At 37.4% G+C, this 17,776-nt stretch overlaps 1 protein-coding gene across 18 annotated transcripts in view; it reads right to left on the bottom strand.

Annotated features, from left to right (window-relative positions):
• The window catches only part of NEK1 (NIMA related kinase 1), a 295,240-nt gene that overhangs the window by 235,541 nt on the left and 41,923 nt on the right, over positions 1-17,776 (bottom strand). For all 18 annotated transcript variants that reach the window (XR_013169104.1, XM_077144462.1, XM_077144465.1 and 15 more), the window contains exons 2-4: positions 17,319-17,464; positions 9,578-9,674; positions 115-212 (exon numbers count right to left, since the gene is read on the bottom strand). Coding sequence is in view for 17 of the 18 variants with exons in the window: in XM_077144462.1 (XP_077000577.1) it covers positions 115-212; positions 9,578-9,674; positions 17,319-17,435 (312 nt within the window). In the remaining variant the exon portion in view is untranslated. The remainder of the gene's footprint in view (positions 1-114; positions 213-9,577; positions 9,675-17,318; positions 17,465-17,776) is intronic.

Here is a 17,776-nt window from a genome sequence, read left to right as displayed (position 1 = left end):
TAAATAAACAAACTTTCAATGAGTTTTATTTTGAACTACTTCTCAAAAACATTACACAGTAAACAGTTATACTCTTAACATTATAGAGTAAGAGTCAATCTCATGATAACTTACCTGATCTTCTTGAAATAAGATGCCTTTCTGAGCATTTATTCGTTTAAACAAATCCCCTCCTTCACAGTAATCCATCACTATGTAGAGAGCACCATTTTCTACAAAATATAAATATTCCATTTCATTTTTAAAAATGTATATCAAAACACACCTAAATTAAAAGTATTTAAAGATTTACTTTTAGAAAGCAGCTAAAAATAACATAAAAACATGCTCAAAAGAATTCAGGTGCAAAGCCAAGATACACTGGCCATACAGATTATACAACAGCTTGAGCTAACAGGCAGCTCCATCACTAATGATTTTTCTAACAAAAATGCACCATCTTATTACATAGTGGTATCTACATTGACCTAAACATCTCTGGAATATAAATAGAAACACAGACAGATATCCTTTCTTTCATTCAGCAGATATATTTCTTTCAAAAACCTCTATAAGATCATGTATTTTTACCAATTTATCAGAGATGAGTCATCTTAGTTTCTAAATGACAATCAATTTTCAGCTTATTTTATCCACTCAATTACTTATTTAAAAAAAAACAGCTTTACTGAGGTATAACATACAATAAACTATACATAGTGTACAATTTGATTATCTTTGACATCATTTACTTACTAAACAGCTACATTAATAGGTGTTGTGATAAACTCAGGATTCAACTGTGAAAAAGATAAAAGTTTTTACCCTCTTAAAACTTTCTTTTATTTTACCCTCTTTTAAAACTGGATATAATCTGTGAACAAACACAAAGGTGGGCGACTATCCTCGTCACCTTTATGTCCCAGTCCATGGAGAAAGGGAGTTCTGCCTCTTACCTCTGGGTCAGTAAAACTAGGACAACTCTGACTGCCCCCCTCCATGCCTTACTCCTCAAGAAAACAACAACAAACATCACTTTTAATATTTAGAACTGCTATTTATTAGTAACACTGTTATAACTCACAGGCCAGTTCTCCCAGTTTTCACTTCTTTTACTCCTAGTGTTCATGTCCCTTCCTTCCTTCCTTATTTTCACCAGCACTTATTTCTGGCTCTTTCTGATGGTGTTCCTTTCACTTAAAATCCTCACGTTCCACTTGATGTACTACCTCTAATGTGCAATGAACTGGGAATGTATATGTTAAGCTAATTAGGAAAGTGTATATCTCTTCATGACTAAAATAGAAAGACTGCCCAAATATATCAATTACCATGTTAGGAAAACAGAAGAAAAGCCCCACAGAAACGTACAATACACTATTTATAAAAAAATATGTACAAGATGTCATTATTTATGTAGTATAAGCCAAAAAGCAAAAAATTACATAAAGTATGCTATCATTTATGAATGCTTGTTAAAAATGCTTAAAATCTTTCTGTAAGGAAACACGAAACAGTGGGAACAGTGGTTAAGGCCAAGAAAGGAAAATGAGCAGATCAAATATAGGAATAGGAAACGCACTTTTTACTATTTATTTTTTTGTAATTTTAAAATTTTGAACCATGTGCATCTATCAAAACATCGAACTATTAAAACTATCACAAGATAAAAACTAAAAATGTGTGGGTATGTGAGAGAGAGAAAGGAAACAGAGTGAGAGAGGAGATTTAACAGGACCTGAGAAACGGATGAAGCAGCAGTCCTAGAAGTAAAATGTTTGACCTTTAGCACATGAGCTTTGTAGTATTTTCTGCTGCTTAGATATTTTTTGTTTATCCTTTGGGATAAATCCATATTTAAAGTATAAGGTTAAAAGAAAAGTCTGTCTCCATGAGGAAATACTAATCTGCTTTGCCATTCTTCATTCATTCAAACATCTGAGTATCAATTATATGTCAGGCACTTTGCAAAAGATGCCAGGGATACAGAATTATAAGACATCTTTATCACAAAAGGGGTGTTCTAGTTTGCTAGCTGCTGGAATATAACACATCAGAGACAGATTGGCTTTCAATAAAAGGGGATTTATTTAGTTAACATATAGTTCTTCAGAGGAAATGCAGCTAACTTTCTTATGTGGGAAGGCACAGGGCAATCTCTGCTGGCCTTCTCTCCAGGCCTCTGGGTTCCAACAACTTTCCCTGGGGTGATTCCTTTCTGTATCTCCAAAGGCCTGGGCTGAGCTGCCAGTGCCGAGATAAGGCATGCTGAACTGCTTGGTCTGTGCTATGTTGAGCTCTCTCATTTAAGCACCAGCCAATTAAATCAAACATCATTCATTGCAGCAGGGACGCCTCCCAGCTGACTGCAGATATAATCAGGAACAGATGAGGTTCGCATGGCATTGGCTCATGTCCACAGCAACAGAACTAGGCACCTTCAGCTGGCCAAGTTGACACCTGAATCTAACTACCACAAGGTATAAAATACTAATGGAGAAAGATCATTCAAAACAACTACCTAGAAATTGTTTGAAGTTAGAGCAAAATGACTGTAAGCCAAGTGACAAAGCCTCCATGCATATCAAAGAATGACCAAGCATTTAAGAGAAATATGAGAATTTAAGATAAGATCGCACAGAAAAGCATGCACTGTTGGTTCGTTAATCCAACAGCTGTTTTCAGTACTTTTCTCCATTCACCTCTTCCTTCTCTCACTTTAGAAGCTGAAAAAAAACTTTATTTTCTACCTCCTATTCTCCCCTACAGTTAGAAGTGATCATCTGATGCATTTCTGGTCAATTACACATGAGAAGAAATGTGGAGTGTGGCTTCTGAGAAAGCATTTGCTTTTCTCATTAAAAGGACAGATTCAAAAGAACTGTGCTGAAGTTATGAAAGTCAGCAGTACCCATACATGAAGTGTTTAAAAGTTGAAAAAGGGATCAGATCGCAACTAGAAATATGAAGGCAGCTGATCTGTATAGAACTAAGACAGATCAGAACACACAGGAAGGGAAGATATGATTGCTGTAAGAGCTTATAAACTAGGAATGTTTACAATAGCCCTTTACCCAATCTTTCAAACTTTCCCCATTAAGGATGATGTTAGCTGTGGGTTTTTCATATATTCCATTTATCACGTTGCGGAAGCTCCCTTCTATTCCTCTCCTTTGAAGGGTTTTCATCAAGAAAGGATGTTTAATTTTGTCAAATGCCTTTTCTGCATCAATCAAGATGATCATGTGGTTTTTCCGTTTTGATTTATTGATGTGGTTATTACATTAACTGATTTCCTTGTATTGAAATGCCTTGCATACCTGGAATAAATTCCACTTGGTCATGGTGTATAATAATGTGCTCAGCTGGATGTGCTATGCGAGCATTCTGTTCAGGATTTCTGTGCCTATATTCATGAACAGACTGGACTGTAATTTTCTTTTCCTCTAGTATCTTTGGCTTTGTTATTAAGGGTGATGTTGGCTTCACAGAAGGAGTTACGCAGCTTTCCCTCCTCTTCAACTTTTTTGAAGAGTTTAAGCAGGATTGGTAGTCTTTCTCTAACGCCAGGTAAAATTCAGATGTGAAGCCATCTGGTCCTGGACTTTTCATTTGTGGGAGCTTTTTGGTGACTGATTCAATCTCTTCACTTGTGATTGGCTTGTTGAGGGTGTCTATTTCTTCTCCAGTCAATGTTGGCTGTTCATCCCTTTCTAGGAAATTATCCATTTCACCTATGTTGTCTAGTTTATTAGCATACAGTTGCTCACAGTATCCTCTCATTATGTCCTTTATTTCTACATGGTCAGTAGTTATGTCCCCTCTTGCATTTCTGATTTTAATTGCATCCTCTCTCTCTCTCTTTTTTTTTTTTTTTGTCAGCCTAGCTAAGGCTCCACTGATTTTCTCAAAGAACCAACTTCTGGTTTTGTTGATTCTATTGTTTTCATGTTCTCAATTTCATTTATTTCTGATCTAATCTTGATTTCTTTCCTTCTGTTTGCTATGGGGTTCATTTACTGTTCTTTCTCTAGTTCCTCGAAGTATACAGTTAATTCCTCGAGTTTTGCTCTTTTTTCTTTAATATAGGCATTTAGAGTAATAATTTCTCTCTCAACACCTTTGCTGCATCCCGTAAATTTTGATATGTTGTGCCTTCATTTTCAGTTGCCTTGAGATATTTACTGATTTCTCCTGTAATTTCTTTCTTGATCAAGTGATTGTTTAAGAGTGTGTTGTTCAGCTGCCACTTATTTTGAATTTTCCATCCTTCTGCCTGGCATTGATTTACAAATTTATTCCATTATGATCCAAGATAGAATTTTGCAAAATTTCAATCATTTTTTTTTAATTTATTGAGGTTTGCTTTGTGACCCAAAATGTGGTCAATCCAGAAGAACGATCCATGAACACTTGAGAAAAATGTGTACCCTGTTATTGTGGGGAGTAATGTTCTGTAAATGTCTGTTAAGTCTAGTTCATTTATCGCATTATTCAAAATGTTTCCTTATTGATCTTTTGTCTAGATGTTTTATCCATTGATGAGAGCAGTGTATTGAAGTCTCCAGCTACTATTGCAGAGATGTCTACCTCTCCCTTCAGCGTTGTCTAGTTAGTGTGTTCCTAATGTATTTTGGGGCACTCTGGCTTGGATAATAAATACTGATGATTGTTATGTCTTTTTGATGAAGTGCTCCTTTTATTAATATATAGTGTTCTTCTTTGTCTACCCTAACTCTTTTTTGATTATCGTTTGCATGAAATAATCTTTTCCCAGGCTTTCACATTCAATCTATTTTTGTGCTTGAGTCTAATGTGAGTCTCTTATAGACAGCATATAGATGGAATCTGTTTTTTACTCCACTCAGACTGTCGATGTCTTTGATTGGAGAGTGTGCCAGTTTGAAACTGTTGTGTACCACAGGAAAGCCATGTTCTTTAATCCTAATTCAATATTTTTGGATGGGATCTTTTTTATTGTTTCCATGGAAATGTGACCCACTCAACTGTGGGTGGTACCTGTTGATTAGGCGGTTTCCATGGAGAAGTGTCTCCACCCATACTACTTTAAGTGACCTTTAGAAGGCTTACTTAAAATGGTGTTTAGTATCTCTAATTATGACATCATTATTGAATTTCTTTGACATCCCCTTAATTAAAACTGATTTTGCCTGAACACTTCTATAAGCTTCCAAAACTAACACTCAGTGAAGTCTTACCCCACAAAAGCATTCTGTTATCTAATATATTAAAAAGTGTTTGAGAATATGCCCTGAAATGAGAGATTTCATAAGGAATTACTTCACAAGGAAAGGCAACTCCCTGGCAAACAATTTTGAAGAAATTTTAACTTATATTAAGGTACATACAGATTTTTTTTTAATGAAATAAAACTTTCATGCAATAAAGAAAAAAAGAATATGAGACAGAAAGGTCAAAATGTTCCAAAGGAAAGAGATTCAGAATTATTACTACTAAGTCATATTCTGGCGCATTTCAAATCTTACAAAAAGATAAATAAAAGGGTCCTTTGGATAATAAGGAAAGATAAAGAAAACATCAAATTCTTACTTTTCTAAAGAAACATTCACTATCAGAAGAAAAAAAATGGGCTTCTAAGGGGAAATGTGTTGTCATCTGTGATTTAGTCACATATAAAGGCATCATTTTGATACTCAGAAATGCAAATATTAATTGCATAGAGAAAATATAGCATCTATAAGCTCTTTGTGAAAAAAAAAAAAAGAAAAGATGAAATCCAACCAACCAAGAGATGAATTCAGATAATTCAGGAATAGAGAAGCTCAGGTACAAAGGAACTAAAAATAACAATTGAATCTGTTTAAATATAGAACCAAGGCTAAACAAATCCTAAGAATTATGGTTTCAGAACAAAAAAATTTTTTTTTTGCCATGTCAAGGTTAACAAAAATAATTCATTGGAGATGAACTATAAAACCACCTTTTTCATCTTTCATGGCAGACATTCAAATACTGTCAAAGCTGGCAAATTTTTAAACCGACTTGTTTATTTTTGATATGTGACTAAATTATTTTAATCATTCCAGGGACTAATTAAGTATTTGTGTTTGAGTTCCCTAAAGCTCCATGAAAAACTAAAGAAAAATTAAAACGGCTGCAGAGAATAAAATGATAAGTTATTCAGGTAAGGCAGAAACAGGGACAGTGAACGAAGACATAGAATCACCAAACAAAGCTATACCATATAATTTTAGAATGAACTTATACCCTAGGTTTGGAGAACCTGTGAGTCACAAAAACATCCATCAATCCCCTTTAGTCTAATAATTCCACCCCTACAGAGGTACTACTCAAGTACACAAAGAAACCTGTGAGAGAATGTTCAGTGTAACATTATTTGGAATAGTGAGAAAATAAAAACCACCTAAGTGGCCATAATAGAATACTGGCTAAACACACCACGATAGAGCTATACAATGCATGCAGAGCAGTTTTTACAAGACATGTGCAAAGAACAAGGCATGTCAACACATACTGACATGGAAAAATATCATGAGATATAAAGTGAACAGAACAAGGTGCAGCAATACCCAGACATGACCCCATTTGTTTTTAAACTTCCAAATTTATATTTATATGTGTATTTCATCTAGGCTTAGAAACTACAGTAAAGGATAAACTCCAAACTGTTGCTAATACTTTCCCCTAGGGAATGGGGATGGGAATGAGGGTGGAGTGGGACGAATAGAGAACTTAACTTTTAGTTCATGCACGTCTGCTTTTTCAGTATGTTTACCATGAGCCTGTATTCCTTTAAAATTAAGTAACTAACAATAAAACCTTATTAAAAGAAGGTTTTAGTATCCATGTGCCACCTGAAATAATTAAAATGAGCAAATACACAGAGTCAGAAACTAGACTACAGGCGTCCTGGGGTGGGGTGGAGGTAGGGAATGGGGGGTTGATGTTTGATTGGTGCTGTTTCTGTTTGTGGTGATGGAAATCGTTTGGTAATGAATGGTGGTGATGGCAGCACTACACTGTGAATGTAATTATCAGCACTGAATTACATATTTCAAAGTGGTTAAAATGAGAAATTTTAGGTTATATATGTTACCAGAATAAAAATGTTTTAAAAGCCATATGACAGCCATGTTTCTTGAAGATACTGTATAATGATATAGCTTTTACAATGTGACTGTGTGATTATGAAAACCTTGCGTCTGATCCTCCTTTTCTCTAGGGTATGGACAGATGAATAAAAAATATGGATAAAAATAAACAAATAATAGGGGAACAAAGGTTGAAATAAGTTGACTAGAATGAAATACTAGTGGTCAATGAGAGGGAAGAGAAGGAGTATGGTATGTATGAGATTTTTCCTTTTATTTCTTTTTCTGGAGTGACGCAAATGTTCAAAAAAAATGATCATGGTGATGAATACACAACTGTGTGATGATACTGTGAGCCAATGATTGTACACCACGTATAGAAAAGTTTGCATGTCAAGAATGTTTGTATGTTTGTTTGTTACATTTTTTGTTATTATTTATTACAGTTTTATAATAAAAATATTTTTAAAAAGCTCTAATGTTACCTATGGACTGTACTTTATAAATATGTTTCATCAATGTAACAAAGCCACCATACTAAGAGAAAGTATTCATGACACAGAAAACTGCGTGTGCGAGGGGTACATGGGCACCCTGTACTTTCTGCATGACTCTTCTGTAAACCTACAACTTTCCCAATAAAAAAATCAAGAAAGAAAGAAAATAAGATAAAAAAGAATGTGCCACCTCTTTCGAATCATTCGGATATCTACACTCAGTTTTAAGTGTAACCATCAACAAAAACATAAAATGGCTGCAGAAATATTTGTTAACTAAGAATTCAAAACCTTTTAACTTGAAATATTAAAGTCTTGACGATGAAAGAAGAAACTAAAGAATAGAGGCTAGGGGAAAGACGAATAAGGGAAATTCAAAGCCTTGTGGTGAAAGAACTGATTAACACTGTACTGTTTTATATTAGGCATATATCCTCATTTCACTGTCATCATAAAAAAATAATAAATTGAGTACCTTATGACATAATTCCTTAATTGAAATATATCATTTAAAAGAAAAAATCAGCATTTTAATAGATACTGAATTCACCTGGAAATAGTTATAATTCAGATTCTGAAATCAGTCTGTGATATGACCCTGAAAGTTATTTAAACTACTTCTATTTTCATCGTAATAATATCTTTCAGATATTTGATAGGACCCTATCAAAAATAGGCATCTTGTGGCCTCTCTCTCCAGCCAATATGATGAGCAGTATCACCACCCTCCCCCTCTCTGCGTGGGACATGACTCCCAGGGCTGTGGACCTTCCTGGGAACATGGGACAAAGATTCTGGAATGAACTGGGACTCAGCATCAAAGGACTGAGAAAAACCCTAGAATGAGCTGAGAATTAACATCAAGAGACTGAGAGAACCTTCTCGACCAAAAGGGGGAAGAGTAAAATGAGGCAAAGTGTCAATGGCTGAGAGATTCCAAACAGAGTTGAGAGGTTATCCTGGAGGTTACTCTTAGGCATTAAGCAGATATCACTTGTTGTTCAAGATGTAGTGGAGAGGCTAGAGGGAATTGCCTGAAAATGTAGTGCTGTGTTCCAGTAGCCATGTTTCTTGATGATGACTGAACAATGATAGAGCTTTCACAATGAGACTCTGTGAATGTGAAAACCTTATCTCTGATGCTCCTTTTAGCTACTATATCAACAGAAGAGTAGAATATATGGAATAAAAATAAATAAAAGGGGGAACAATCGTTAAAATAAATTCAGTTTGAAATAGTGGTAAATGAAAGCGAGGGGTAAGGTGTATGGTACGTATAGTTTTTTTTTCTCTATTATCATTTTATTTCTTTTTCCGTTGTCTTTTTATTTCTTTTTCTAAATAGATGCAAATGTACTAAGAAATGATGAATATGCAACTATGTGATGATATTAAGAATTACTGATTATATATGTAGAATGGAATGATTTCTAAATGTTTTGTTTGTTAATTTTTTTAATTAATAAAAAAAAAATAGGCATCTTGACCTGGCTTAGTTAGTGCCTGCATTACCATATCTTCCCCCCCAAAAAGGAATTATAACTATAACATTTTAAGAACATATGCCTCAGTATTATAATAATGAGGTATAGAGCAGCATACTAATGAGCAGTATACTTTTCAGTATTAGAATATTTTCTTGGTAGTAGTGGTGGCATCACTTAAAGGGAGTTTAGAAAGATTTCCATTACTGCTACCTTGTCCCAAATTTTTTCATTTCCCACAAACAATGACAATAACAATGTGCTAGTCTTAAACTAGACAGGGATAGTGTGGTGTCAGTACTATACTAGAATCAAGCTGATACCCAACACATATGATATTGAAGCAAAAATGATATACTTTTCTTCCATATAAAAAGATTCTTTATATGGAAATTATTCCATAGTTATATTGCTTAGGATTTCTTCCTGAGACTACATTCACAAAAAGATTCTTTATATGGAAATTATTCCATATTATATTTCTTAGGATTTCTTTTGAACTCTCTTGCAAAACTGAACTGACCTTCAAATGATTCTCTATACTGGACAATATTTGGATGCTTCATGTTGGCCAGCACTGCAACTTCTCTCCTTGATTCTTCCCTTTCTTTACTGGACATCTTAAACAAGAGGGAAAAAAGACATTAAAATACACCTTCAAGAAACAACCTAAAAGTTCATAAACAAAAGCGTGGTTAAAAAAACAATAGTACCGAGCCAGCCCTCCTCTTTCCCCTTCTCCGCCCGCGGCGCTCCCGCCCCCAGCCAGCCCTCCTCTTCCCCCTTCTGCTCCGGCGGCGCTCCCGCCACCAGCCAGCCCTCCTCCTCCCCGTTCTCCTCCAACGGCGCTACTGCCGCCATCTTGCCCTCCTCTTTCCCCTTCTGCTCCAGCGGCACTCCATCCGCCATCTTATCCTTCCCTTTCTCCTCCTGCTCCAGTGGCTCTCCAACCACCACCATGCCCTCTTCCGCCTTCACCGGCTCCTCCGCCACCAGCCTCGACAGCCTTGCAACCCTCACCTTTCCTCCTCCAGAGCAGCTACTGGGGGAGTGGAGATGATACAGAGGAGCTCCCGGAGCCACGACGGAGATCAAAGGCACGGCGTACCCCATCCTGGAACAGCTGACTGTCTGGGAGAACCAGCTCCGGAGAGATCACCGAGGGGGGTGGGCTTTCCCAGGCGGGACGGGAAGTGGCCGGAGTCCCTCCCTTCCTCCTTCCCAGGCCAGCTGGCATAATTGGGCAGGCGGTCCCCTCAGGCCGCGGCGGCTGGCGCCCCCACTACGCAAGGCCACCCAGACCAACTGATAGAGTTGGGTCGGAAATCCCCAGACCGCGGAGGACGGTGACCGGGGGAGGTCCCTTCCAAACACGTGACTCCCCGGTCCGCCTGGGAACATACACTATCCCGGGCTGCGGCGGCTGGTGCCCTGCCGCCACGCTTGGCGCCCCGGGCCAACTAGGAAATTCGGTCGGGCGCTCTCCCAGGCTGCAGCGGCCGGCAACCCTCCCCGCGTTCGGACGTCCAGGCCAGCTGGCACTCTTCAAAGCCACTTCGGCTGGCGAACCTCCCCCACGGCGAGAGTCTTCCAAAGTTAAAGGACGCACAGCACCTTTTACTGGAGGAACCCGCAGAAAAACGTGTGCCACGAGCGCCACCTACTGGGCAGGATAAGAAAAACAGAACCCAGAGACTTCCGTAGAAGATGGGGGCTTAGTAAGACGTGCGGATCTTAGTTCCTCCTCCAGAACAGGTACTAGGGGAGTAGAAACGATACAGAACAGCTCCCAAAGCCACGACAGAGATCAAAAAGACAGCATACCCCATCCTGGAATGGCTGACTGGCTGAGAACCCGCTCCGGTGAGATCGCCGAGGGGCGTGGGCTTCACCGGGCGGGGTGGCAAGCGGCCGGAGCCACTCCCTTCCCCCTTCCCGGGCTGGCTGGGAGAATTGGACAGGCTGTCCCCTGAAACCGAGGTGGCTGGCGCCCACAACACGAGCGGCTCCCCGGACCAACTGAGAGAATTGGATCGGAAATCCCCAGGCCGCGGAGAACAGTGACGGGGTGGGGGGGCCCCTTTCAAACACGTGACTCCTTGGGAACGGTGCACTCTCCAGGGCCGCGGCAGCTGACGCGCTCCCGTCACACTTGGCGCCCCGGGCCAACTAGAAAATTCGGACGGGTGCTCTCCCGGGCTGCGGCGGCCGGCGACCCTCCCCGCGCTCAGACCCCGGGCCAGCTGGCACTCTTCCAAGCTGCTTCAGCTGGCGAACCTCCCCAACGGAGAGAATTTTTCAAAGTTAAAGGACCCACAGCACCTTTTACTGGTGGGACCCGCAGACAAACATGTGCCATGAGCGCCACCTACTGGGCAGGATAAGAAAAACAGAACCCAGAGATTTCACAGAAAAATCTTCCAAACTGTTGGATCCAACACCCAGGGAAATTTGTCTAAATGGCCAGACGCCAGCAAAAGATAACGGATCACGCTCAAAAAATTGAAAATATGGCCCAGTCAAGGGAACAAACCAATAGTTCAAATGTGATACAGGAGCTGAGACAACTAATGCTGAATATACAAACAGAAATGGAAAACCTCTTCAAAACCGAAATCGATAAATTGAGGGAGGACACGAAGAAGACATGGGCTGAACAGAAAGAAGAAATAGAAAAACTGAAAAAACAAATCGCAGAACTTATGGAAGTGAAGGATAAAGTAGAAAAGATGGAAAAAACAATGGATACCTACAATGATAGATTTAAAGAGACAGATGATAGAATTAGTGAATTGGAGGATGGAACATCTGAATTCCAAAAAGAAACAGAAACTATCGGGAAAAGAATGGAAAAATTTGAACAGGGTATCAGGGAACTCAAGGACAATATGAACCGCACAAATATACGTGTTGTGGGTGTCCCAGAAGGAGAGGAGAAGGGAAAAGGAGGAGAAAAATTAATGGAAGAAATTATCACTGTAAATTTCCCAACTCTTATGAAAGACCTAAAATTACACATCCAAGAAGTACAGCGCACCCCAAAGAGATTAGACCCAAATAGGTGTTCCCCAAGACACTTACTAGTTAAAATGTCAGAGGTCAAAGAGAAAAAGAGGATCTTGAAAGCAGCGAGAGAAAAACAATCCATCACATACAAGGGAAACCCAATAAGACTATGTGTAGATTTCTCAGCAGAAACCATGGAAGCTAGAAGACAGTGGGATGATATATTTAAATTACTAAAAGAGAAAAACTGCCAACCAAGACTCCTATATCCAGCAAAATTGTCCTTCAAAAATGAGGGAGAAATTTAAATATTCTCAGACAAAAAGTCACTGAGAGAATTTGTGACCAAGAGACCAGCTCTGCAAGAAATACTAAAGGGAGCACTAGAGTCAGAACCGAAAAGACAGAAGAGAGAGGTATGGGGAAGAGTATAGAAGGAAGGAAAGCCAGATATGATATATATAATACAAAAGGAAAAATGGTAGAGGAAAATATTATCCAAACAGTAATAACGCTAAATGTTAATGGACTGAATTCCCCAATCAAAAGACATAGACTGGCAGAATGGATTAAAAAACAGGATCCTTCTATATGCTGTCTACAGGAAACACATCTTAGACCCAAAGATAAATATAGGTTGAAAGTGAAAGGTTGGGAAAAGAAATTTCATGCAAATAACAACCAGAAAAGAGCAGGAGTGGCTATACTAATATCCAACAAATTAGACTTCAAATGTAAAACAGTTAAAAGAAGCAAAGAAGGACACTATCTACTAATAAAAGGAACAATTAAACAAGAAGACATAACAATCATAAATATTTATGCACCGAACTAGAATGCCCCAACATACGTGAGGAATACACTGCAAACACTGAAAAGGGAAATAGACTCATATACCATAATAGTTGGAGACTTCAATTCCCCACTCTCATCAATGGACAGATCATCTAGACAGAGGATCAATAAAGAAATAGAGAATCTGAATATTACTATAAATGAGCTAGACTTAACAGACATTTATAGGACATTACATCCTACAACAGCAGGATACACCTTTTTCTCAAGTGCTCATGGATTATTCTCAAAGATAGACCATATGCTAGGTCACAAAGCAAGTCTTAACAAATTTAAAAAGACTGAAATCATACACAACACTTTCTCAGATCATAAAGGAATGAAGTTGGAAATGATAATAGATGGAGTGCCAGAAAATTCACAAATACGTGGAGGCTCAACAACACACTCTTAAACAACGAGTGGGTCAAAGAAGAAATTGCAAGAGAAATTAGTAAATACCTCGAGGCGAATGAAAATGAAAACACAACATATCAAAACCTATGGGACGCAGCAAAGGCAATGCTAAGAGGGAAATTTATTGCCCTAAATGCCTATATCAGAAAAGAAGAAAAGGCAAAAATGCAGGAATTAACTGTCCACTTGGAAGAACTGGAGAAAGAACAGCAAACTAATCCCAAAGCAAGCAAAAGCAAAGAAATAACAAAGATCAGAGCAGAAACAAATGAAATTGAAAACATGAAAACGATAGAGAAAATCAATAACACCAGAAGTTGGTTCTATGAGAAAATCAATAAGATTGATGGGCCCTTAGCAAGATTGAAAAAAAGAAGAAGAGAGAGGATGCAAATAAATAAGATCAGAAATGGAAGAGGAGACATAACTACTGACCTCACAGAAATAAAGGAGGTAATAACAGGATACTATGAACAACTTTACGCTAATAAATACAACAATTTAGATGAAATGGACGGGTTCCTGGAAAGACATGAACTACCAACTTTGACTCAAGAAGAAATAGATGACCTCAACAAACCAATCACAAGTAAAGAAATTGAATTAGTCATTCAAAAGCTTCCTAAAAAGAAAAGTCCAGGACCAGACGGCTTCACATGTGAATTCTACTAAACATTCCAGAAAGAATAAGTACCAACTCTCCTCAAACTCTTCAAAAAACTCGAAGTGGAGGGAAAACTAACTAATTCATTCTATGAAGCCAACATCACCCTCATACCAAAACCAGGCAAAGATATTACAAAACAAGAAAACTATAGACCAATCTCTCTAATGAATATAGAAGCAAAAATCCTCAATAAAATTCTAGCAAATTGTATCCAACAACACATTAAAAGAATTATACATCATGTCCAAGTAGGATTCATCCCAGGTATGCAAGGATGGTTCAACATAAGAAAATCAATTAATGTAATACAACATATCAACAAATTAAAGCAGAAAAATCACATGATCATCTCAGTTGATCCAGAGAAGGCATTTGACAAGATTCAACATCCTTTCCTGTTGAAAACACTTCAAAAGATAGGAATACAAGGGAACTTCCTTAAAATGATAGAGGGAATATATGAAAAACCCACAGCTAGTATCATCCTCAATGGGGAAAAATTGAAAACTTTCCCCCTAAGATCAGGAACAAGACAAGGATGTCCACTATCACCACTATTATTCAACACTGTGTTGGAGGTTCTAGCCACAGCAATTAGACAAGAAAAAGAAATACAAGGCATCAAAATTGGAAAGGAAGAAGTAAAACTATCACTGTTTGCAGACGATATGATACTATACGTCGAAAACCCGCAAAAATCCACAACAAAACTACTAGAGCTAATAAATGACTACAGCAAAGGAGCAGGTTACAAGTTCAACATTCAGAAATCTGTAGCATTTCTATACATGAGCAATGAACAAGCTGAGGGGGAAATCAAGAAACGAATCCCATTTACAATCGCAACTAAAAGAATAAAATACCTAGGAATAAATTTAACTAAAAAGACAAAAAACCTACATAAAGAAAACTACAAAAAACTGCTAAACGAAATCACAGAAGACCTAAATACATGGAAGGGCATACTGGGTTCATGGATTGGAAGACTAAATATAGTTAAGATGTCAATCCTACCTAAATTGATCTACAGATTCAATGCAATACCAATCAAATTCCCAACAACTTATTTTTCAGAAATAGAAAAACCAATAAGCAAATTTATCTGGAAGGGCAGGGTGCTCCGAATTGCTAAAAACATCTTGAGGAAAAAAAACGAAGCTGGAGGTCTCACGCTGCCAGACTTTAAGGCATATTATGAAGCCACAGTGGTCAAAACAGCATGGTATTGGCATAAAGATAGATATATCGACCAATGGAATCGAATAGAGTGCTCAGATATAGACCCTCTCATCTATGGACATTTGATCTTTGATAAGGCAGTCAAGCCAACTCACCTGGGACAGAACAGTCTCTTCAATAAATGGTGCCTAGAGAACTGGATCTCCATATGCAAAAGAATGAAAGAAGACCCATATCTCACACCTTATACAAAAGTTAACTCAAAATGGATCAAAGATCTAAACATTAGGTCTAAGACCATAAAATACTTAGAGGAAAATGTAGGGAGATATCTTATGAAACTTACAATTGGAGGCGGTTTTATGGACCTTAAACCTAAAGCAAGAGCACTGAAGAAGGAAATAAATAAATGGGAGCTCCTCAAAATTAAACACTTTTGTGCATCAAAGAACTTCATCAAGAAAGTAGAAAGACAGCCTACACAATGGGAGATAATATTTGGAAATGACATATCAGATAAAGGTCTAGCATCCAGAATTTATAAAGAGATTGTTCAACTCAACAACAAAAAGACAGCCAACCCAATTACAAAATGGGCAAAAGTCTTGGACAGACACCTACCAGAAGAGGAAATACAAATGGCCAAAAGGCACATGAAGAGATGCTCAATGTCCCTGGCCATTAGAGAAATGCAAATCAAAACCACAATGAGATATCATCTTACACCCACCAGAATGGCCATTATCAACAAAACAGAAAATGACAAGTGCTGGAGAGGATGCGGAGAAAGAGGCACACTTATCCACTGTTGGTGGGAACGTCAAATGGTGCAACCACTATGGAAGGCAGTTTGGCGGTTCCTCAAAAAGCTGAATATAGAATTGCCATACGACCCAGCAATACCATTGCTGGGTATCTACTCAAAGAACTTAAGGGCAAAGACACAAACGGACATTTACACACCAATGTTTATAGCAGCGTTATTTACAATTGCAAAGAGATGGAAACAGCCAAAATGCCCATCAACAGAAGAATGGCTAAACAAACTGTGGTATATACATACGATGGAATATTATGCAGCTTTAAGACAGGATAAACTTACGAAGCATGTAATAACATGGATGGACGTAGAGAACATTATGCTGAGTGAGTCCAGCCAAAAACTAAAGGACAAATACTGTATGGTCCCACTGATGTGAACGGACATTCGAGAATAAACTTGGAATATGTCATTGGTAACAGAGTCCAGCAGGAGTTAGAAACAGGGTAAGATAATGGGTAATTGGAGCTGAAGGGATACAGACTGTGCAACAGGACTAGATACAAAAACTCAAAAATGGACAGCACAATAATATCTAATTGTAAAGTAATCATGTTAAAACACTGAATGAAACTGCATCTGAGCTATAGTTTTTTGTTTGTTTGTTTTTTACTATTATTATTTTTATTTCTTTTCTCTATATTAACACTCTATATCTTTTTCTGTTGTGTTGCTAGTTCTTCTAAACCGATGCAAATGTACTAAGAAATGATGATCATACATCTATGTGATGATGTTGAGAATTGCTGATTGCATGTGTAGAGTGGTGTGATTTCTAAATGTTGGGTTAATTTCATTTTTTCCGTTAATTAATAAAAAAAAAAAAAGTGGTAGGAAATCAATGATGCAAATGTTCAAAAAAATGATCATGGTGATGAATACACAACTATGTGATATATTATGAGCCACTGATTGTACAGCATGCATGGAATGTTTATATGTCAAGAACGTTTATACATTTGTATGTTAAGTTTTTACAATAAAAATATTAAAAAAAAAAAAAAACAATAGTACCAATAAAATACAATCCATGTAACAAAACATAGAAAGAAGTTAAGAATGAGTTGACTCTACCAGGATAAACATTTTAAGGTGTCCTAACTAGATCAGGGTACAAAATAGGTGGTACTGAATTTTTGTAAATGCATGCACACAAGCACACACCAAAGAAAAAATCTGAAGGATACAGACACTATTCTATAATTAGTGGTTTTTTCTGGGATTATGGCTGTCTTTCACTTTAGGTTATACATTGCTGTATTTTTTTTTTTTAATTATTTAACAATGAGCTCTATTGTAACAAGATTATTACTTGTGCAACCAGACTAAAAATATACTTACTCTTGAGATGTTAATTTCCTTGATAACATACTGTCTGTCATCTTCTTTAGATTTAACAAGAATGGCTTTTCCAAAGGAACCTTCTCCAATCTTTTGTAATTTAACATACTTCTCCATGGTTCTTTTTCTAAGGCATTCTTACAGATCTGCGAGACAAAAAAAGTAAACCTTAAAAGAGATAAGGTTTTTCTCTTCTCTGAAAATTCTTCTCTGACAATTATAATGTTTAATTCACATTCTTATCCCTTTGGGATTTGCTATCTTTAAAAGGATATTTAAACTTTCTGCTGATAGTTAAATAAACTTTATCTCAATTTTACTCATGCAATCTAATTACGGTTAAAAAGAGAAAACCAAACAGTGACAACTCAATTTTCTAAGAATGGTTTAAAAAGCCAAATATTGTGCATACTTAATGTATGGAGGGAAAAGCAAACTTTTTCCTATATAAATTAATT

The sequence above is a fragment of the Tamandua tetradactyla genome, chromosome 26, assembly GCF_023851605.1.
Source record: "Tamandua tetradactyla isolate mTamTet1 chromosome 26, mTamTet1.pri, whole genome shotgun sequence".
Taxonomy (NCBI): domain Eukaryota; kingdom Metazoa; phylum Chordata; class Mammalia; order Pilosa; family Myrmecophagidae; genus Tamandua; species Tamandua tetradactyla.
Note: the sequence above shows the minus strand (reverse complement) of the source record. Positions and strands in the feature narration are given on the sequence as shown.